Here is a 21,897-nt window from a genome sequence, read left to right on the forward strand (position 1 = left end):
TTCTACAAATTAAAAATAAAATCTTACAATGCAGGTGGCATGTCTACAGATTCATCTCTTTAAAAAAAAAAAAGAAAGCCACACGGTCTGGGGTCACTGACATTCCTGCAACAAGCACCTCAGCTATCCGGGGGCCCGGGTGCTATGCTCTGTCCTCCTGAGTCTCCTCAGGCGGCGTCCTTTCGGGGGTGGCTGCAGCGGGTGATGGCCATATGGGGGATGGGCATCCTGTTTCTATACTGAGCCGGGCAGGGCTCACCGTTGGGGCAGGTGTAATGGGACGGTGATGGCTGCAGCGTCCTTTGTTTGCTGATAGGATTTCCGTCCTATCAGCATTTTCCACGGACACTAACTTACAGCCTCCTCACTCACTGGACAGCCTTGGCTCCCTCAGGTGACCCCAGGTCCGCATCTGCGCCACGGTGCTGGGCTGCAGGCAGGCCAGGGACCCAGGGCCCAGTATCCCCCTAAGGTGCTCCTTGCACTTCCTGTCTGCATCCCTGGGTAGGCTGAACCGGGGTTAACCTGCCGAAAGCTGATGTCCCAGGTCATTTTATATGTGGAATAGGTAGAATGAGTAAGTTCTGGTAATAGTGAATAACTGCCTGTAGAATTAACTTTTTTTTTCCTGTCTGTTTGTTTTTCCAGTGGGGTTGGATTCAGTTTCTTCTTTTCTTGGATAGTCATGACCATCGTGGTGCTGATGTTTGTCACTGGTGGAAATTTGGAAAATCTGGTCTGTGAGCCTTACAGAAATAAGAAGTTCTTCCAGGTAAATATGGATCATGTGTCCATTACACAGGGCTTGAGCCAAAGCTTTTATGCTCCCCCCAAACCTAGTGGGTTTCTTCAAGAGTAAAAAGGTGAGCACCTGGTTTGTATTCAGTAGGTTGAGATTTCATATGTCAGAGCAAAAAAAAAGAAAATAAGGCCATACAGATGACCCTTGAACACCAGGGCATTGGGGGTGGTGATCCTCTGGGCATTCCACTTATATTCAGCCTCTGTTCACATGGTTACTCCATATACCCTTCCTCGGATTCTACCAACCTCAGACCACGTGGCACTGTATTATTTAGTGCTGAAAGAAATTCACATATAAGTGAATCCTTGCAGGTCAAACCCATGTTGAAAAGTCAACTGTATTCTTTTTTTAATGTCAGTGAAATCCGTCCCAGGAGTTAAGGCTTACTCATCAACGCTGGGTGTCATATTCGGGGAGAATACAGTTCTTCTCAGAAGTAGTTCCCAAATGTGGAATATTAGAGGATAAATTTTCCAGGTTCCTACCATACCTCAAGAGGTTTCTGATGTTTCAAAGAACTTCCCAGATGACAGTTGCCCACACAGATGGTGGAAGGGCCCTAAATTTGCAATGAAAGAGGGGACTTACCTGCTTCCCTGGCATTCCAGTGGCTAAGAATCCACCTGGCAATGCAGGGGACTCAGGTTCGATCCCTGGTGGAGGAACTAACATCCCACCGCCCGTGGGCAACTAAGCCTTTGTGATGCCCGCGAGCCACACCTAGAGAGTCCACGTGCTGCAATAAGACCAGATGCAGCCAATAAATAAATCTTCAAAAAACGTTGACGTGAAGGGGACTGCTGAATGGCACACCTCATGGCGGAGGGTTGTCCCTGGTGGAAATCTGATGAGGTAGTGGGGAATTAAATTTGAACTTCACTTTCTCCCTCTGCAGCCAAGTACTTCAGGTTTTAGGGCACCATATCCAAGTTTAGCTTCATTAACTAACGAAGACGTTTTGATCTACAGGTCTGTCTTCTCATTTTGACTTCCCAGTGTTTTTCTCCCTATTCTGATTTTAAAAATGTGTTTCCACTTTCCTGTTTCATTGTACCTATTCGTCTCCCTCATATCTGTTATAAAATCAGGTGGGGGACTCCTAAGATAAACCAGTTGTTGTGGAGGTTTTTTAATTTCTCACTTGGTTCAGGAAAATTCAGTTGGGAGCATCAGTTTGTCACACTATCTCCATGTGGCCTCTTGATAAAAAAAATTAATGCATCAAGCCCAACTTCCTCATCTTTTATTCTACGTTAAGTTGTTAAAAAGGAGTTCTTTAAAAGTAGAGGAGAATATTTTGAAAAGTGAGGGTATTTCCCATTTACACTCAAGTTGTATACAGCCATGTACTCATTGCTGCTGCCAAGTCACTCAGTCGTGTCCGACTCTGTGTGACCCCATAGATGGCAGTCCACCAGGCTCCCCTGTCCCTGGGATTCTCCAGGCAAGAACACTGGAGTGGGTTGCCATTTCCTTCTCCAATGCATGAAAGTGAAAAGTGAAAGTGAAGTCGCTCAGTCGTGTCTGACTCTTAGCAGGCCCATGGACTGCAGCCTACCAGGCTCCTCCGTCCATGGGATTTTCCAGGCAAGAGTACTGGAGTGGGGTGCCATTGCTTTCTCCCATATACTCATTAGCCCATCTTAAAATTACATAACGTGAAGCTGAAGAATGTGCCTGATTTAACTCCATTTGTCTAGGGAGAAAGAGTGAAGAGCTGGGTCTACTGCTTCATGGCTTTCTATTAGATATTCTGAATCAAATTATTCTTCAGCCATGTCTAGTCTTTATTTTGCTTAAATGTTCCTCTCAAAAACATACTCTTAATAATTCCTGTGGTTTCTACCCAGTGATCTGTCTATTCCAGTCACACTTTTATTTTCTAGTTTAAAGTTGAAAATCAATGAAGTAAATCATGATATAAATAAAAATATCCCAAACATTATATGTTTAACAGAATATTCATTTAATTATATGCATGTATGTTAGTGTAAAACTGTCTTTAAATTTCTTCTAGATTTTGGACACTCCATATTTACTAAATGAGGATTGGAAATACTATCTCTCTGGCCTAGTATTTAACAAACCAGATATTAATCTCACTTTTGAACAAGTTTACAGGTATGAATAATTGCATTATGCATTTTTTTTGCTACTTAGAATGTTGTGTTTTTACAGTGAGAATTTCGCTCTCAACATGTCTTTCATTTGTATGGTCAACTTTCCAATTTCAGACGTAAGCCAGTCTCTGGTCTCAGCAGTAAGACCAAAAAGGCATTCTTCCCCGTAAAACCCTCTAGGACTTAGGATGGTGCATCCCAAGTCACTCTGTCTTTATCACTAAAATTCATTGGTAGCTGCTGCTGCTGCTAAGTCGCTTCAGTTGTGTCCGATTCTGTGCGACCCCATAGATGGCAGCCCACCAGGCTCCTCTGTCCCTGGGATTCTCCAGGCAAGAATACTGGAGTGGGTTGCCATTTCCTTCTCATTGGTAGAGGTGACCCTAAAATACATTCATGGGACCCTGGGAAAACTCTTGTTTGAGAACCACCCTGACCCCAGGTAAACGCCGTATAACAATTTAGAATTCACTGGATGAGTCTGTCAGTGGAAATGATAAGCATGGGATTTCTCTGGAGGTCCAGTGGTTAGGACTTAATCCTTCCACTGCCAGAGCCCAGGTTCATCCTTTGCTCAGGAGCTAAGATCCCGAAAGCCTTGTGGGACAGCAGAAAAAAAGCAAAGAACAGAAATACACAGTCTTTAATAGGAATAGGAAAGAGTTTTATGTGAGCCAAACTGAGGACTCTAGCCAGGGAGACAGCTCTGAGGAGTTGTTCCAAAAACTATGGCTTTGGGCACAGTTTTATATTTTGTCAGGACAAGTAACATTAAAGTCAGGGATACATCCATTAAAGATTTCAAATAACAAAACAGATCAGTATATATACGGTGAGTCAGCATGGCCTTGGCACCTGAAGGGCAGTCTTATCACCAAGGAAGGACCAGCATTGATGTCCCAGGGAGGGAAACATTTAATCTTTATTTTGATGGGTACATTCTCCTGGTCAGTGCACCCTTTTCTTTCATAATTTCATTGTATGTAAGCTGACATACAAATGTCTCTTTGACAGGCCACAAGCAATCTGTTTTAGTTAGCATAAAATTTGAGTTAGGTCTCGCAGAAGCCGGAAAGACTTCCCCAGCCCTCCATATGCGAACATCTGTTATCAGGTCGAGTCTCTCGGGGGCTGATAGTGGTGTAGCCTGAGGACCAGGCTGTGAATCAGGCCGCCTGGGCCCCAGGCCCGGCTCCACCCCCAGGGCCTCTGTGATCACGTGGTCCCCTTCCTGTCGCTTCAGTATCCCGCTGAAGTCAGCTGAGTATCACCAGCTCCCCTCACTGCCAGGGAACTAGACGGTGAGTAAAGAGCACAGGGGTCCATCCTCCTGGCGCCCGGCCCCCATGGCAGACTTGCTGACCACCTGGGGTCTTCTGCTTTGCCCAGAGGGTCACAGGAGCCTTCTCAAACAGTGTTCTAGGAAGACACTTTGAATCCATTGGAGTCTCTGCGCCCTCCAATGAATGCAACAAATGAAACCCTCACCAGGCTTGAGAGAAGGAAGCCAAGCTTCTCAGCCTCCTGTGCCAGCTCTTTGGGATTCTGTCTCCGGCAGAACTCTCCGTTCCTTCCTGAACGGTGTATCACCAATGCCAGTCTGCTTGGGGTTCCCTGGAGAGGAGCGTCACCCCTCCCAGGATTCTGGGAAGTTCTTCTCCCAGGCGTCCCTCGAGGACGCTGCACAAGGAAGCGGCACCCAGGACGAGGTCATCTGGGTGGCAAGGATGTGCAAGGGTGTGGCCACCCTGCTGAGCTCACTGGAGAAGGCATTTGCCACGTTTCAGAGAAGTTAGGAGAGGTGAGGCCAAGTTAGGTTTACAGCCAAAGTGGATCTTTGTCAGCCTGTCCCTGTCTCCTACCCTTAGTCCAACCTTAGATTTAGTAGGTAGAGCTCAACCCTGGAAATGTGGAGGGAGATGGTCAGGAGGGGGCTTGATAGAGCATTTTTTTAATATTTAACAACCTCAGATATGCAGATGATACCACTGTAATAGCAGAGAGTGAGGAGAAACTAAGGAGCCTCTTGATGAAGGTGAAAGAGGAGAGTGAAAAAGCTGGCTTGAGATTCAGCATTCAAAAAACTAAGATCATAGCATCCAGTCCCATCACTTCATGGCACGTACATGGGGGAAAAGTGAAAGCAGTGACAGGTTTTACTGTCTTGGGCTCCAAAATCACTGCAGATGGTGACTGCAGCCATGATACTAAAAGACGCTTACTCTTTGAAAGGAATGCTATGACACACCTAGATACCATATTAAAAAGCAGAGACATGACATGTCTGTTTATCCAAAGCTATGGTTTTTCCAATAATCATGTATGGATGTGAGAGTTGGATCATAAGGTTAAGCATGAAAGAAATGATGCTTTTGAATTGAGGTGCTGGAGAAGACTCCTGAGAGCCCCTTGGACAGCAGGGAGATCAAACCAGTTAATCCTAAAGGAAATCAACCCTGAGTATTTATTAGAAGAACCGACACTGAAGCTGAAGCTCCAATACTTTGGCCACTTGATATAAGGAGCCGACTCATTGGAAAAGAGCCTGATGCTGGGAAAGATTGAAAGCAGGAGGAGAAGGGGATGAGAGATGATGAGATGTTTAGATAACATCACCAGCTCAGTGGACATGAATGTGAGCAAACCTAGGAGATAGTGAAGTATAGGGAAGCCTGGTGGGCTGCAGTTCATGGGTTGGCAGTGCCTGGGACATGACTTAGCAACTGACTAACAGCGAATTTATTTATTTGGCTTAATAAATTGCGGCCCACAGGATTTGTAATTGTAGCACATAAACTGTTAGTTGCTTCATGAGATATCTAGTTCCCTGAACAGGGATCAAACCCAGGACCCTTGCATTGGGAGTGCAGAGTCTTAGCCATTGGACTGCCAGGAAGTCAGTGGATAAAGTTTTATTTACTTATTTTTGGCTGCGCTGGTTCTTCGTTGGTGAGCAGGCCTTTCTGTAGCTGTGGTGAGCAGGGGCTACACTCTGTTGCCTTGCACGGGCGTCTCGTTGCAGTGGCTTCTCTTGTTGCAGAACACAGGCTCTAGGGCACACGGGCTCAGTAGTTGTGGCTCCCAGGCTCTGGAGCACTGGTTCAGTAGTTGCGGCTCATGGGCTTAGTTGGCCCATGGCATGTTGAATCCTCCCAGATCAGGGATCGGACCCATGTCTGCTGCATTGGCAGGTGGATTCTTTACCACTGAGCCGCCAGGGAAGCCCGAGAGAGTCTTCTAATATTTATTAAATCTTTTCATAAGGATAACGCGTGGCAACACACGTCTCTCTGACGTGTGTTGTTCTTTCTGGGTTAGAGTTTGTGTCTTCCCAGTTTGTAAACTTTGTTATCGCTCAGAGCACTAAGGCTGTAGGATTTACCTGTCCTCTTGCGGGCTTCCCTGGTCGCTCAGAGGGTAAGGCGTCTGCCTGCAGTGTGGTAGACCCGGGTTTGGTCCCTGGGTCGGGAAGGTCCCCTGGAGAAGGCAGTGGCAGCCCACTCCAGTGCTCTTGCCTGGAGAATCCCATGGACGGAGAAGCCTGGTGGGCTGCAGTCCACGAAGTGGCAGAATCAGACACGACTGGGCGACTTCACTTTCACCTTTCACCTTGTATCTGTTCCAAACGTGGGACATGAAGGAGAAGAGATAAAGGCGTCAGGAATGGTGGGCCCCCCAGGGGATTCCTGGGGACACTGGTGGCAGCTTACTGCATTGACACCCAGCTGCCATGTCGTGTTCATATTCACAGATTAAACAAAGATGGACGGTTAACCTTTTTCTCCATCCTTCACAGCAAACAGAGGTAGCCACAACTGCCCTTTTGCATCCTGATTTCTCTGTTTATTCCCTCAGTGACTGCAAAGATAACAAAGGCCTTTATGCGACACTTAAGCTCGACCACATCTACAATGTCAGTGAAGAGCTCAACATTACAAAGGTGAGTGTGTGTGTGTGTGTGTGTGTGTGTGTGTGTGTGTCAGTTGCTTAGTTGTGTCCGACTCTTTGCAACCCCATAGACTGTAGCCCACCAGGCCCCTCTGCCCATGGGATTCTCCCGGCAAGAGCACTGGAGTGGGTTGCCATTTCCTTCTCCAAAAGGAACTATAGTAAGAAAGAAAGTGAAGTCGCTCAGTCGTATCTGACTCTTTGCGACCCCATGGACTGTAGCCCACCAGGCTCCTCCATCCATGGGATTTTGCAGGCAAGAGTACTGGAGTGGGTTGCCATTTCCTTCTCCAACCGAGGTGAGTAATTAGGACCAATCAGGAAATCGACATGTTTCTTTACCAAATTCAGTGGTCCCCGTTTTCTCTTTTGAGGTGGATTTCACATTAGATAAGATGAGCTGTTTTGAAGTGATTTTAATACATTTGCAAGGCTGTGCAACCCTCACGTCTATCTAATTCCAAGACCTTGGCGCCACCCCCGACCAGCTGACTTTCTGAGACATGAGTTTCTCCTCTGAATGGAGCAAAAGCATCTCCAGGGTTCTCCCCGCAGACCCTTCCCGGGGAAAGAGTTTAGCTTGCTGAATGTCTGAGTCCCTGGAGGCACAAACCCTACTTGCTTCCCGGGCATTGACTCTCCCAGACCAGCCACCCCTTTCTGTCACATCACTGATGAGGGACAAGAACAGTGGCCCACAGAGTCCTTACTCTGTGTGAATGGTGGCGGGACCCCAGGGCTCCTAGATGGGCCCTTGGCGAGACACAGCATGGCAGCAAGGGTGGAAAGGGACAGAGTGGATGACCACTTTTCCTCCTTCACCCCGGCCCCCAGCCGAGTCTGGAGCCTTCAGACACCGAGGAGAGGCCCCTGCGGAGCGCACTGGCTGGGGAAGGGGCCGGGGGCTCCAGCGGCCCAGGCCTCCGGTGCCCTTAGCTAGGTGGTGCCCACTCCCTCATGCCTAGAGGCCTGCCGGCTTTCTCTGCTGTGTAGGAAAGAAGCTAAGGAAGCTGGTGTCTTCTGGGCTTCGAACGTAGAAGCAGATATCAAGGAAAGTCGAAGAAAGAGGTGGTTCCCCAAGCCCCACGGCTTCGTACGGAGGCATCACCAAAGGGGCGCCGTGAGGTCAAGATGGCCTGAGGGTCTTCAGAGGTCAAGAGGCTTATTTGGAAGCTGTGTACAAATTTCGTATTCTCTTCTCTAGACATACCTTGCATGCACTCATAAATATAATACCATTTTGCAGTCAGGCCCCAAAGGGATGCCCTCTGCTCACTCACTCATGATGCCATTTCTCAATGATGAGCGGTGCCTTGGACACACAAGACCCCACAGTCACCAACCGCATGCCCGTGATCTAGAGTGTTTTTACTAGCCAGTCCAGGGCAGGCCACCTCCTTCCCTTGGAAAGCAGCCCGCCAGGCCCCTTTTGGCACCTCTGTCTGTCAAGACTTGGTCAGAAGCCACCTCCTCTCGGAAGCCCTCCCAGGCCACCTCCTCTCGGAAGCCCTCCCCAGCCACCTCTCTCGGAAGCCCTCCCCAGCCCCCTGCCTTGCAAGGGTCGTGTCCTGATGCAGTTCATGTGCCTTTATCACAGTCCGCCTCTTCACTTTGAGGTCTTTGGAGGGGGGAGATGTAGCAGGCTTTTGCTTTGCATCCCAGGTCCTCACATGGTGCTTGGCCTGGGGCCCAGCGAAGAAGGCTGGGAGTTGGGGAGGGGCTGGGAGGGAAGACAAGAAAACGAGGACGACATGTCAGTCAGGTGCCGGTGCGTTTATTTTTGGCCTGAGTAATTTTATTGCTCCTTTAAAGCATTAAATCAGTGACATTTTTGGAGACGGGTGAACTTACTAATCTTTTCTTTTTTTTAACTGCAGCATACTGGAGACATAAATAGTAATTTGGAGAATATGAATTTAATAATTAACGATATAGAACTGCTGGATGAAGCAGGAAGGAAAACCCTTATGGATATCAGCTCTTCGGGAATAGACAAAATAGACTATGCTGCCTACATAAACGCGGTATGACCTGCGTGTTCCCGGGTGATCCTTTGCATGTTTTTTTTATTTGTTTGTCTTTTTGTTTTTCATTAACTGAGATGAGATTTGCACAACATTAATTAATTCTTTTATTACCAACTGAATAATTCACTAGCATTTAGTATAATTGCAATGTTACACTACTGCCGTCTCTAAGTAGTTCTAATGTGTGTTCATCACCTTCAACAGAAAGCTCCACTCCCAGTAAGTAATTGTGCCCCGTCTCCCACTCCAGCCCCTGGCTTCTATGAATTTACCTATTCTGGATATTTCATGAGTGGGGTGCCCTTTTCTTGTCTGATGACCTTCACTGGTCCATGTCACGTAGCCTGGGTTTTTCGAGATTCATGTCCATTACAGCAGGTACTTTGTTTCTCTGTATGGTTGAAAGCAAATTATGCTGTTTTGTATGTGTAAATAACACAGGGGTGTCTAGCTTACCTTGTGTTTATGGACGCACATTCACTCTGTTGCCTGTTACGGGTTGTTGTTGTTTAGTCATTAAGTCGTGTCCGACTCTTTGTGACCCCATGGACTGTAGCCCGCCAGGCTTCTCTGTCCTTGGGATTTTTCCAGGCAAGAGTACTGGAGTGGGTTGCCATTTCCTTCTGCATGTTACAGGTTAAGGCTTAAAAATCCCATCTCCATATCACAGTTTTCTACACCTCTTTTGTAGACCGAGAGAAGTCCCACAAGAGTAAATCTTATGTCATTTGCAAACAACCTCCAAAGAAAAGCCAACCAGCTGGTGAGTAGAGAGGATCCTGTTCAAGGCTGTCCTTGCTGTAGAGGGTGAAGGTCAGTACCATTCTTAGAGGAGCCAGGGAGAGGTTCCTGGCACCGCAGGTGTCCCTGGTATAAAAATGCCACTCCATGCCTGTTGAGAAGCTCCCACCAGCGGCCACTGCTGTGTGGCCCGATAGTCCGTGAGCTTGTGAAGCTTCCCAGGGCGGCGTTCCAAGGCCGTCCCCGGCCCCACCGCTTTAGCACTGGTCTGCTTTCATGCCCTCCCCCCTCCACTGCCCAGCATAGGTGCACGCATATTTTTGCAGTGTAAGGAATGGTAACTTGGACATGGGAGCGAGATCCCACTTGGTGCTTTACGGCTCCAAGGATGAGCGGATGCGGAAGGGCAAAGAGCACCTCAAACCCTTTAAGCTTCCCCGTCACCAGCTACTCTGCTGGTTGGTGACAAATGGCTGCAACTGGTCTCTTTCCTGAAGCAGCAGAGCATGATGGTCAGGACCCTGGACTCAGGAGGCGGTGCTCAATGCCCCGGTCATGTCCGACTCTTGTCCACGCTATGGACTACGGGCGTCTCAGGACCATCCCTCCAAGCCCATCATCATATAAGAAGGGCTTTATCCATGTGTCTGGTGGTGACTAGAGAGAGTGCTCCAGAGTCTGGAAGGAGGTACTAATGTTTATTGACTGTCTTTTCTTTGTAGCCCCCAGGAAACTTGAAAACCAGCTTGAACGATCACGTAGATACCTTAAGAAATATCCATCAGAACCAAGTCGTCCCTTTGCAGAATTCAATGGTGAGAATCTACACCTTTTGCTCTTTCACTGTGGCCTGTGCAAAGTCTGTTCCACCCAGCCCAGTGATAGGTTTGTGTCTCACACGCAGGTCAAATTCAGTTAACCTCAGGCTAAGAAGCGGAGCTATTTTTGAAAGAAATGATGGTAGCTGGGCTTTGACGAGGCCGCGTTTTCAATGTTCATACCTCCTTTTCTACCTTTTCCTATCTGTGTGTGAACAGCTTAAATGCGCACTTGCCTCCATCCGTTTTGCTCTCACTTGTCATGGCCTTAAATGCTCCCCTACGCCATGCAGGTGGTAGAGTGCTGGACTCGGTCTTACCTGCTTTATCTCTGCGTTCACACCTTGCCATGACATCCCTGATGGCAATGCGACGTCCCTTCTGTCTGCACGTAGCTCTGCTCCCTGTTCCCCGCGTCTTCCCTCCTGTCTTCCATCCGACTTTCTCACTTTTCTCTTCTTTTTTTTTTGTTTTGAATAATTAATTTTTTAAAAATTGGGGCATCATTGCTTTGGGCTCCCCTGGTGGCTCGGAGGTAAAGAATCTGCCTGCCAATACAGGAGACGTGTGTCCCACCCCTGGGTTGGGAAGATCTCCAGGAGAAGGAAACGGCAGCCTGTTCCAGTATTCTTGCCTCTGAAGTCCCATGGACAGAGAAGCCTGGAGGGCTACAACCCATGGGGTTGCAAAGTGTCAGACATGACTTAGTGACCAAACACCACCACCAATAGTCTGTTTAGAGTGCTGTGTTAGCTTATGTGCTACAGCAAGGTGAGGCAGCCGTCTGTATACGAATATCCCCCCTCCCTCTTGAGCGCTCCGCCCGCCCACTCCATCCCACCCGTCTAGGTCATCACAGAGCACTGCACTGAGCTCCCTGTCTGTACAGCAGGGAGCTATCTATTTCACACACTGGCCATCTGTTTTACACACGCTTGTGTATATTTGTCAGTCTTTCTCTCTCAATTCCTTCCTTTCTTTTTATTCTCACTACCCTCTGGCTTCTTTCTTAAAGGCCAGAAAGGAAGCAGAGAAGGAACATAAGCTCTTGAGTCATGTCAACCTGATTTCAAGTCTTGCTTCTGCCTCTCCCGAGACTGGTAGCTTTAGTTTTTCGTTTAAAAGCAGGAGGAGGGCTCCTTGCCTCACTGTTACCTGGCTCTTGGCGATGAAGGATCTGACACCCCAGAGGGACTCTGCAAACAGGAGCCATTATTCTTATGCTTGATGTGTGCTTGGGGCGGGGGGTCATGTATGCAGTTGTCAGGGGAACCAGCTTCCAGAGTCAGCCTGCTCAGCTTTGAAGGAGCTTATTCGTTGGCTTGACTCCGAATTTTGAATCTTCTAGAACTAGTTTTTATTTTATTTTTTTTATGGGATTTACATTTTATTTATTTTTTCATCATTATTATTTTTCATTTATTTTTATTTGTTGGAGGCTAATTACTTTACAGTATTGTACTGGTTTTTGCCATACATTGACATGAATCAGCCATGGACTTCCTTACATGTGTTCCCCATCCCGATCCCCCCTCCCACCTCCCTCCCTATCCCATCCCTCTGGGTCTTCCCAGTGCACCAGCCCTGAGCACTTGTCTCATGCATCCAGCCTGGGCTGGTGATCTGTTTCACCCTTGATAGTATACTTGTTTCAATGCTATTCTCTCAGAACTTCCTACCCTCGCCTTTTCCCACAGAGTCCAAAAGTCTGTTCTGTACATCTGTGTCTCTTTTTCTGTTTTGCATATAGGGTTATCGTTACCATCTTTTTAAATTCCATATATATGCGTTGGTATACTGTATTGGTCTTTATCTTTTTGGCTTACTTCACTCTGTATAATGCGCTCCAGTTTCATCCATCTCATTAGAATTGACTCAAATGAATTCTTTTTAATGGCTGAGTAATATTCCATTGTGTATATGTACCATATCTTTCTTATCCATTCGTCTGCTGATGGGCATCTAGGTTGCTTCCATGTCCTGGCTATTATAAACAGTGCTGCGATGAACACTGGGGTGCACGTGTCTCTTTCAGATCTGGTTTTCCCGGTGTGTATGCCCAGGAGTGGGATTGCTGGGTCATATGGCAGTTCTATTTCCCGTTTTTTAAGGAATCTCCACACTGTTCTCCATAGCGGCTGTACTAGTTTGCATTCCCACCAGCAGTGTAAGAGGGCTCCCTTCTCTCCACACCCTCTCCAGCATTTATTGCTTGTAGACTTCTCTTTCTTCATGTTCCCTCTTGACTTTCTAATTCACAAAGTCCTCTAGAATTTTCTTCATTTGTGTTTGGGCTCATCACGGTTCTCTTTGTGCTATCCTTTATGCACTGCACAAATTTGTTAACATTTTAAGTTAGTTTGGACATGTCCCTTAATGCTTTCCTTCCAGTAGACACAGGCCTCCTTGGCCTTTGCAGAGTTGTGCTGACCTACAGTTAGGCAAGTTGTTCTATAGATATGACCTATGACCTTAGCCAGGGCTTTGCAAACTGTAGCCCCTGGATGCCCCCCAGCCTGCTCCTTGTTTTGTATTTGATTAATTAATTAATTTTGGCCATGGCCTGTGGCTTTCGGGATCTTATTTCCCCAGCGAGGGGTTGAAGCCAGGTCCCCAGCAGTGTAAGCGCGGAGTCGGAACCATGGGGCTTTTGGGAATGCCCCTCCTGCCACCTGTTTGCTAGAAGCAAGGCCCTCCTGGAGCAGAGCCAGGCTGGTTTTGTTCACAGACGCTCTGTGGTTGCTCCTGGCTCCAAGGGCAGAGTGGAGAGATTCGGAGAGTGTGGTCCCCAAAGTCGAAAATACTTCTTATCTGGCCCTGAACTGACAAAGTCTGCCAACCGCTCGTCTAAACCAGGCAAACGAAGCCACTGTTGTGGGGCAGGTTTTACTCTGAACAACCCGCCTCAGAAGGGTCGTGTGGCTCTGTCACATGTAACTGCCCATCAGAGCACCAGAAGATGGATTCTGATTTTCTTCTTCAGGTTTTCTTACACCCAGATATGGGAGGTGCATATCATTCCCCGTGTCTGGTGTTTTTTTCTTGAATGAAACTATCACAGAGTAAGGTCAGATTTGATGGCTGACTTGGCGTGGGGGTGCGGGGGAGGGGTGGACACAAAGATCATGTGATCTTCGAGTTTCACTTACCGGGAAATATGAACTGTGTTTGTTCACCAGAGCATCATGCACCAGCAAATGAAGGGGCTTCATCACAGGACCAGCAAATTGAGGGTAAGGATGTGTTTTCTTTCTCTGTCTTGGGGTCTTGTTACAAAAGTACACGCAGACTTTCAGAGGTGTTGGGTTTTGCAGTTATTTTGAGTAAATCAAGTCTCAGTTATCCACCCATTTTAAACACCAGACTGGGTTTCCCTGTCCTCCCCTTTCTAAAAGACTTCTGCAAATGCAGACTGCATCCTGCCACACTGTTGTCTACTCAGCGGAAAGCCGTGTGTGGACGTGTACAACGCAAGTGTAGGCGGCCCGTGGGTCACTTTCACAGAGATGCTGCAGCTTCACAAACAGCCTCCAAACCTCAGTGCCTGCGGCCCACAAATTTTCGTTCTCACAAACCAGCACGGGGCGAGCCCAACCACATTCCATCTGCCAAAACAAGTTTCACACAGCCAGGTTCATCACGGAGTGGGGCCGTATACCCATGCCCTGGGAAGCCAAAGCTGGGGGGGATCACTAACCATGAACTGCTAGTACAGTCTTCACTGGCAACTCATGGTGCTTTGGGGCTGCGTGAACTGTATTTGCATCGATATACAAACTGTCTGGTGAAACCCTGTGTCTCTTGACACTGTGTCGCCCGTTGCTGTATTTTGCAGGACAGAGTATCCAACATCATTTTCTTTTTGAATTCCACCCAGTACTTTCTCACCAGCCAGCTGGCCAAAGTTGTCATTGAAGTAAGTTGTTATACCAGTAGGGGGGTGTGCAGCCATAGCCCCATGCTTCTCTAGAGTCATTTTAACGGCCTTGTTGCTCTTTGATGTCTTTCCAGGAAAGTAAGCAGTTCGGGATTAAGATAATAAGCTACTTTGAACGTTACCTGCAGTGGGTCAAGATGGCCGTAAGTGGCGTGTCTTTGATGAACCTAAGGGTGAACGTTTCCCAGATTCGGATTGCGGCTGGAATGCGGGGTTCCATGTCTGGGGACATGTCATTTTCTAGGGTAAAACCAGGATTCAGAAATTAGACAGGGGATAAGTAAACCTTGCACCTAGGGCCCACGGGCGGAGGAAACCATGAGAAGTCACACAAGCACTGCCCATCCTGGGTGCCTTCCCGGGTCCGCCGTCATGGACGGCTGACCCCCACGTCCTACCGCCCCCCACCCCGGCTCCCCTGCTGCTTGCTCCAGGAATTCTGGCCTCCTCCACTGTGTCTCCCCTGCTGAACCACCAGCTCCTTACTGTAGGGGCCATTTGCAGCTGTGGTTTGTCCACGCCCCGGGCAGCACTGAACCTGCGATTAACACGTCATTGATGTATTTGTGGATTCAGTGTTTAGACAATAGGAGTTTTATTTTCTCAAGATTCTGGAGGCTGGAAGTCCAGGTTCAAAGTGTGGGCAGGTTAGTTTCTTCTGAGGCCTCTCCGTGGCTTCTCCTGTGTTTCCACGGAGTCTCCCCTCTGCATGAGCCTGTGTCCCAATTTCTTCTTCTTTTATTTAATATGAAGAGCGGTCCTGCTGGATCAGGGCCATCTTAGCGACCTCAGTGTAACTGAATCGCCTCTTTCAAGACCCCGTCTCCATATACAGTTGCATTCAGAGGCACAGGGAGCTAGGATTTTACCCTGGGAACATGTGGGGGGCAAAAGTCAGTCCACAAAGCTGGGTCTCCAGGAGTCGGTAGAAAGAGAGACGTCGAGGAGCAGAGTGAAGTTTCCAGTGGCGCACGTTGCTCCCAGCACACGGCCAGTGGAGAACTCAGCATCTCACAAGTGCCTTTTGTCACCTGGGGCTCTTGGCCGGTCCCCACTGAGGACTCTCCCACTGGGGGTGGGCTTAGAGCCGAGTCCCTGGGGGAGGGGCGGCTGGCCAGGAGGGACCCCGGGAAGTCTAGTGAGGCGGGGAGACAGGCCGCCCTGAGCAGACAGGAGCTCTTCCGGCTCTGCTCCCAGCCCTTCCCTGTCGGAGCGCCCTCCTCCTGCTCTCTTGACTCACCCCGCCTTCCAGCCGCAATTCGGTTCCAGGAAGCATTCACCTCTCTTTCTACACGATGCTCTGGGCGTGTCACATCTCCTCTTCCCCTGGGCCCCACCCTCTAGACCGGCCTGCTTCTCCTCCAAAGCCCAGCTTCCTGGCGTCTCTGCTGCCCCCCACCCCCCACCCCTAGAGCTGAAGGCCTTGGGGTCTCCTTGGAGCTGGCCCGCCAGCACACCCAGGGTAGGCGGGGGGCCCGGGTCGGCACTGCCTTCACCACCATCGCCTCCGTGCGTCTCCTCACTGGACAAGGGGCCACACGTCGGTCACACGCAGTACCTGAAGGACGAAGTTGTTTCCACGTCACGGCTGGCGTCCACAGTGCTCTTGTAAACATGAGGGTGTTGCAGTTTTTTCAAACTCCAGGTTCCGTCTTTTCCAGACATATGTCCAGGAGTGGGGTCGCCGGATCAGACGGTAGCTCTGCTTCTAGTGTTTTGGCCCCTCCATACTGTTCTCCACGGTGGCTGCACCATTCCCATTCCCAGCAACAGTCCGGGGAGGGTTCCCTTTGCCCCACACCCTCTCCAGCACTTACTGTATGTAGACTTGCTGATAATAGCCATTCTGACTGGTGAGAGTCAACAGCACATTTGTAGTCTTGATTTGCATTTCTCTACTAATGAGGAGTGTTCAGCGTCTTTTCATGTGCCTGTTGTCCATCTGTATATCTTTTTGGGGAAAGTGTCTATTTAGGTGCTTGCCCATTTTTTGATTGGGTTGTTTGGGGTTTTTTTTTTTTTTGTATTGAGCAGTGCAAACTTATTTTGGAAATTAAGCCATTGTTGGTCACATCACTTGCAAGTATTTCCTCCTATTCCATAGGTTGTTTTTTCATTTTGTTTATGGTTTCCTTTGTGGTGCAAAAGCTTTTAAATTAAATTAGGTCTCGTTTGTTTATTTTTGCTTTTGTATACATTACTCTCAGCCTCAGAGTCTAAGGAAATGGATCCAAAAAATATTGCCGCGATTTATGTCAGAGTGTTCTGCCTAAGTTTTCCTCTAGGTATTTTCATACTATCCAATCTTGGCTCGTTAATCCATTTTGAGTTTACTTCTGTATATGTTGTTAGAGAATGTTATACTTTCATTCTCTTAGACCTAGCTGTCCAGTTTTCTCAGCACCACTAGTGGAAGGGCTTGTCTTTTCTCCATTGTGTATTCTGGCCTCCTTTGTCATAGACTCTTTCACCCTTAAGGGGGTGGGATTACTTCTGGACTTTCTGTGTTGTTCCACTAGTCCGTATGCACCCTTCCCCCAGTTTTTATAAAACTCACTTTGAAAAAGCCTATAAAGAGAGTATATAAATTTGTTTGAGCTAGGAGAAACATAAGGTTATTAATGACCTGAGTTGCCTTGTCATGTAAAGGTGGATGATAAGGGGGACGTGAGTCAACCAGTAAAGCAAAGGAAATAAGACACGCGCCTGCCCTGAAGAGCTGTGTAATAGCTTCTGCTTACTCAGGAGTTTTTGAGTGAATGAATAGAGTCGCCGTAACTTGATGGGTTTGGAGCATCTGTGGCTCATTAAACCTGTTGGCTCTGACCTCAGTAATGAGTACCTTATTTTCTGTCTTCTCAGACTGGGTCCGCAGGTCCTGCCCGTTTTGTAAATCAAGTTTTCTTGGCACACCGCCACACCCATTTGTTCATCTGTGGTGGTTTTCACCCCACCATGGCAGAGTGGAGCAACAGATATGTCTCAGCCTAGCCTACAAAGCCTAAGATATTTACATTCTGGCCCTTTGTAGAAAAAGTTGGCCAACCCCTGTTGTAAAATGTACATGTATTCATTACTTAACTTTCCATTTTCTTCCCACATACTTTGTCAGATTACAGAGGGGTCAGGTAAGAAATTCAGACTGAGTCACTGTGCTGGCCATGTGTCTGTACTTGTTAATTCTCTCCAGGGTCTACCCGGCTGGGTCTGACTATTCCGAATAACAAGCGCTATGTTTCAGCTGCTCAGCTGTGTCTGACGCTTTGGGACCCCAAGGACTGCAGCACACCAGACTCCTCTGTCCTTCACTGTCTCCTGGAGTTTGCTCAAATTCATTTTCCCTTGAGTTGGTGATGCTATTTAACCATCTCATCCTCTGCCACCCCTTTCTCCTTTTTTTCTAGAGGCTTCCTTGGTGGCTCAGTGGTAAAGAATCCACCTGCCAATGCAGGAGGCACGGGTTCGATCCCTGGGTCAGGAACATCCCCTGGAGGAGGAAGTGGCAACCCACGCCAGTATTCTTCCCTGGGAACTCTCATGGACAGAGGAGCCTGGTGGTCTATAGTCCATGGCGTCTCAAAGAGTCAGACACGACTTAGGGAACAAGCAAGTAACAGATGAGGGAGCTGAAACCGGAGGCTCAGAGAGACTTGGGGTCTTGTTTTCGAGCACATGCTTTCATGTGTTGCAGAACTCATCCATAGGATCAGCTCTCAGTTCCTTATCCAGGGGGCCTGGAGATCCAGGGCTGAACGTTGTATGGGACTGTGTGGGTGTGGCTCCATCAAAGTTTGCCTGTGTCTCTTATGTCCATAGATCACCCATCAGATTGCAGCCTGCAAACCGGCGGCCACTGCACTGGATTCGGCTGTTGACGTCTTTCTGTGCAGCTACATCGTCGACCCTCTGGTAAGAGTTTCGTCTTTCGCAGGAAGACACAATGAACTCACCATCTTTTGCTTTCTCCAGATAGTTCATACTATAACAGAAAACAGGTTTCTGGGTCTCCAGGAGGTCCAACAGAAAGAGACTCTGTTCCTGATTCAACGGCCGCAGTTTCAATGCCTGGCCGTGGAACTGAGATCCTACATGCTAGGCAGCCAAATAATGATAATAATAAAGAAAAATTAAAAAAAAAATTTTTAAAAAGAGAATAATAGGCTTCTGCTTGGGTCTGTTACAGTGGTAGAATTCAAGACCTAAGATCTATAAATTGTAGATGAATTTGTTGTGATACTAATAGGCTGGAAAATTCAACGTCCTTACTGCCTATCTTCATTCGTTGGTAGAACTTTATTTACACAAGTCAGGAGACCCCCATGAAGAAAACTCTTTTTGTTTGGCTGCACCATGCATCATGTGGAATCTTGGTTCCCTGACCAGGGATGAAACCCACGCCCCCTGCAGTGGAAGGCAGATTCTTAACTACTGGACATGTGACTTAGGAATATCAGCAGCTATCTTTTTTTTTTTTTTTGCAGAGCCATAAGTTTTTTTTTTTTTTAATATTTATTTATTTCTTTAGCTGTGCTGGGAGATCTTTAGTTGCATGCGAGATCTTTAGTTGCAACTGTTAGTTGAGGCATCTAGTGGGATCTAGGCCCCTGATCAGGCACCGAAACTGCGCCTCCTGCATTGGAAGCCCAGAGCCTGAGTCCCACCAGGGAAGTCTCAGCAGCTATCTTTTAAAAACTACTTTAATGTTGTTTCCTAGAACAGGATTGAATCCAGCCTGTGACCATTGTTAAAGATCAGTTCAATTCATCACTGAACGTTTGTTGGGAGCCTCCTGTGCACAAAATCATCGTATCTGTTTTCCTCACACAATAATGTCTTGGGGGAGAGATGCTACCTATCATCGCAGTGTTCAGATTCAGAGCAAAGTCAGAAGGTTTCAGCAGCCACCATCGCGTGAACAGCTCGGATGCGGGATGGGGCTCCGGTCTGCACACTGTCCGTGCCTCCGTGGCTGGCCGCAAGGGGGAGCCATGGAGGAGGGCCCTTCCCAGTTTAGGGGCCCTAGGTGCTTAATCTCGCTTCACCACTTTCTGCCTCTGCCTCATTTGTAAAAATAAATAGAAGAGGATCAATTCCAGGCTTTCAGAAAGACGGAATGAACTAGAATAATAGATTAGCCCTTCAGCCGGTAGTTGGCTTGTCTGAAGTTCATGAAATTAGAATTCATTTTTAAAAAATGCGAAATTAAATCCACCCGCCCCAAGCCAGTGTTGTTTCCATTTCCCATCTTCAAGCATCTAAGCCTCGTGGTTTCCTTTTTCTTCCCACCCCAGAATCTGTTTTGGTTTGGCATAGGAAAAGCGACTCTGCTTTTACTTCCTGCTCTCATTTTCGCCGTGAAGCTGGCCAAGTACCTCCGTCGGATGTATTCTGAAGACGTGTATGAGGATGATCTGGTGCGCAAGTAAGACGCTGCGGTGGTTTCTGAGCGGCACCGCCCTGCAAGCGCTTGTTAAACAGGGGCTCTGATGGGGTGGAACTCGATTGCTTTCTAAAGTGGCGGGATCACCCCTCATCAGATGTTTCCTTTGTAAAGATTTTCTTACACTTATTTTCACTATCTTTCCTCCTGCTTACTCGTCTCAGCTGTCTTAATCAGCCTTCTTATTTCTTCTTTGCAGTTCCTCTGTCTCGGGGACTTGGCACTTTACTTTGTAACTGTTTTCACTGCTTTTCATTCTACTCCGTGCTCCACCCTTCACTCTCTGCCTGGTGAACTTGTGTGCAAACTGTGTTCATTCTGACTCCGCTCACCTCCTTCTCAACACCTGTTTCTCCTGAACTTGCTCGGCAGCATTTGTATTAAAGTAAAAATGTGTGTGGGGGGGTGGTGGGGCGCAACTGTCGAGCTGTAATTGTAATTATCTCCCTTTTTTTGTATTTGATAGGGTTCAAACTGTACCCAGGGTTGAAACTGTACCCATGAAAACGTAAGCCTTTTTTTAAGCCATATTTCCCAAGATGAGACTGGGAAGGGCTTTATTATGAGAGGGTGAACTTTCAAAACTGAATTAATAATATTAAAATTACATAACTGCAACAGATATGCCCAAATAAATATAAAGAGTGTTGCCTCTTAAAATAGGAGCTGGCACAGGCTGAATACTGAAGAAACCCTTGTGGAATGAAAGAAAATTGTCTATGTTAAATTTATTAATAGATAAAACAGTGGTTTATATCTCTGTTTTTTTTTAATGGGAAGGAAATGTAAATATACCTCTTAACTTTCTTTGTAGCTGTAACAAATTGTTCTATAACTTTTAGAACCATTAAGTTGTCTTTGTAATCCATAATGTGAATTCCTGTTAATGATAACATGCTGTTTTTGGTGTATTTTTTTTGTTACAGTATGAGCCATGCTAATACCCGTTCTCCTGTAGAACAAGGCACTCAGACAATTTGAGCAGAGTTTGTAAACAGATCCAACTTGACCAGTTCTTGACCTGCAGTGATTCCAAATGTTGGGAAAGTAACCTCCCTCCAGGCCTTCACAGAGCCCAGTGAGATCACAGGGAATGTATGCCCACCGGCCAAAGAGAGGAAAGAACGGGTGTCTTTTTTTTTTTTACAAGTTGTGCTTTTATCATCTGAGCCTCCCATTAAAGTTTAAATATGTAGCACATTCATTAATTCCCACTAACCCTTTGGAACAATACAGGAATTTTGGTACATTTCATCGAATGGGAGCTTGGACCCCGTTAGAGAAAGTTCAACGAGTATCAATAGCAGATATGTGTGTGAACAATAAAAGAATGATCTCACAATTATGACTCTAATCGTTTCATTGAAAAATAGACCCAAACAACAGATGTCAATGAAGTCTCTGTATTATTCTCTTAGGGGGCTGTAACACATCCCACAAACCGGTTGACTTAGAGCAACGTGTCCCACTTTAGCGGGGGCCGGAAGTCTGAAACCCACACGTCAGCAGAGCTGGCTCCACCCAGGAAGCCCGAGGAAGAGTGTGGCCCGGCCTCTGTCTTCTCCTGGAGCTTCCCTTGGCGTGTCTCGCCTCCTAAGGACAGCGGTCGTCGGATCAGGGCCCTTCCTAGGCAAGAGCAACTTCACCTTCGTTTGCCCACATCTGCAAACAACCTACTTTCAAGCATTCGCTGAGACCAGTGGACATAAGTTGGGGGGTGGGGGTGGGGGTGGAGGTGAGGAGGGGCTCGGCTGGTCGCTCAGTTGTGAGGGATCCATCCGCCAAGGCCGGAGACCCGGGTGGGCTCCCTGGTCTGGGTAGATTCCTCCCCAGGCCATCGAGCAGCTAAGCCCGTGAGTAACTACTGCTGAGCCTGCGCTCTCGAGCCTGGGAGCTGCAACTGCTGAATGCGTGTGCTGAAACTACTGAAGATCGCTCGCCCTAGAGCCCATGATCTGCAACAGGAGAAGCCTCTGCAATAAGAGACCTGGGCACCACACCCAGAGAGCAGCCCCCGCTCGCCCCAGCTAGAGAAGAGTCTAGGCAGCAGTGAAGACCCAG

General features: G+C 47.7%; 1 protein-coding gene across 8 annotated transcripts in view; it reads left to right on the forward strand.

Annotated features, from left to right (window-relative positions):
- PROM1 (prominin 1) overlaps nt 1–21,178 on the forward strand; it is a 135,277-nt gene extending 114,099 nt beyond the window's left edge. For all 8 annotated transcript variants that reach the window (XM_070458089.1, XM_070458088.1, XM_070458091.1 and 5 more), the window contains 13 exons: nt 649–772; nt 2,823–2,926; nt 6,781–6,865; nt 8,751–8,897; nt 9,592–9,663; nt 10,364–10,456; nt 13,639–13,692; nt 14,295–14,375; nt 14,471–14,539; nt 18,213–18,305; nt 19,688–19,818; nt 20,303–20,344; nt 20,763–21,178. In XM_070458089.1, the coding sequence (XP_070314190.1) occupies nt 649–772; nt 2,823–2,926; nt 6,781–6,865; nt 8,751–8,897; nt 9,592–9,663; nt 10,364–10,456; nt 13,639–13,692; nt 14,295–14,375; nt 14,471–14,539; nt 18,213–18,305; nt 19,688–19,818; nt 20,303–20,344; nt 20,763–20,817 (1,150 nt within the window). In that variant the 3' untranslated portion in view covers nt 20,818–21,178. The remainder of the gene's footprint in view (nt 1–648; nt 773–2,822; nt 2,927–6,780; nt 6,866–8,750; nt 8,898–9,591; nt 9,664–10,363; nt 10,457–13,638; nt 13,693–14,294; nt 14,376–14,470; nt 14,540–18,212; nt 18,306–19,687; nt 19,819–20,302; nt 20,345–20,762) is intronic.
- The last annotated feature ends 719 nt before the right edge of the window (nt 21,179–21,897 follow it).

This window comes from Odocoileus virginianus, chromosome 29 (genome assembly GCF_023699985.2).
Source record: "Odocoileus virginianus isolate 20LAN1187 ecotype Illinois chromosome 29, Ovbor_1.2, whole genome shotgun sequence".
Taxonomy (NCBI): Eukaryota; Metazoa; Chordata; class Mammalia; order Artiodactyla; family Cervidae; genus Odocoileus; species Odocoileus virginianus.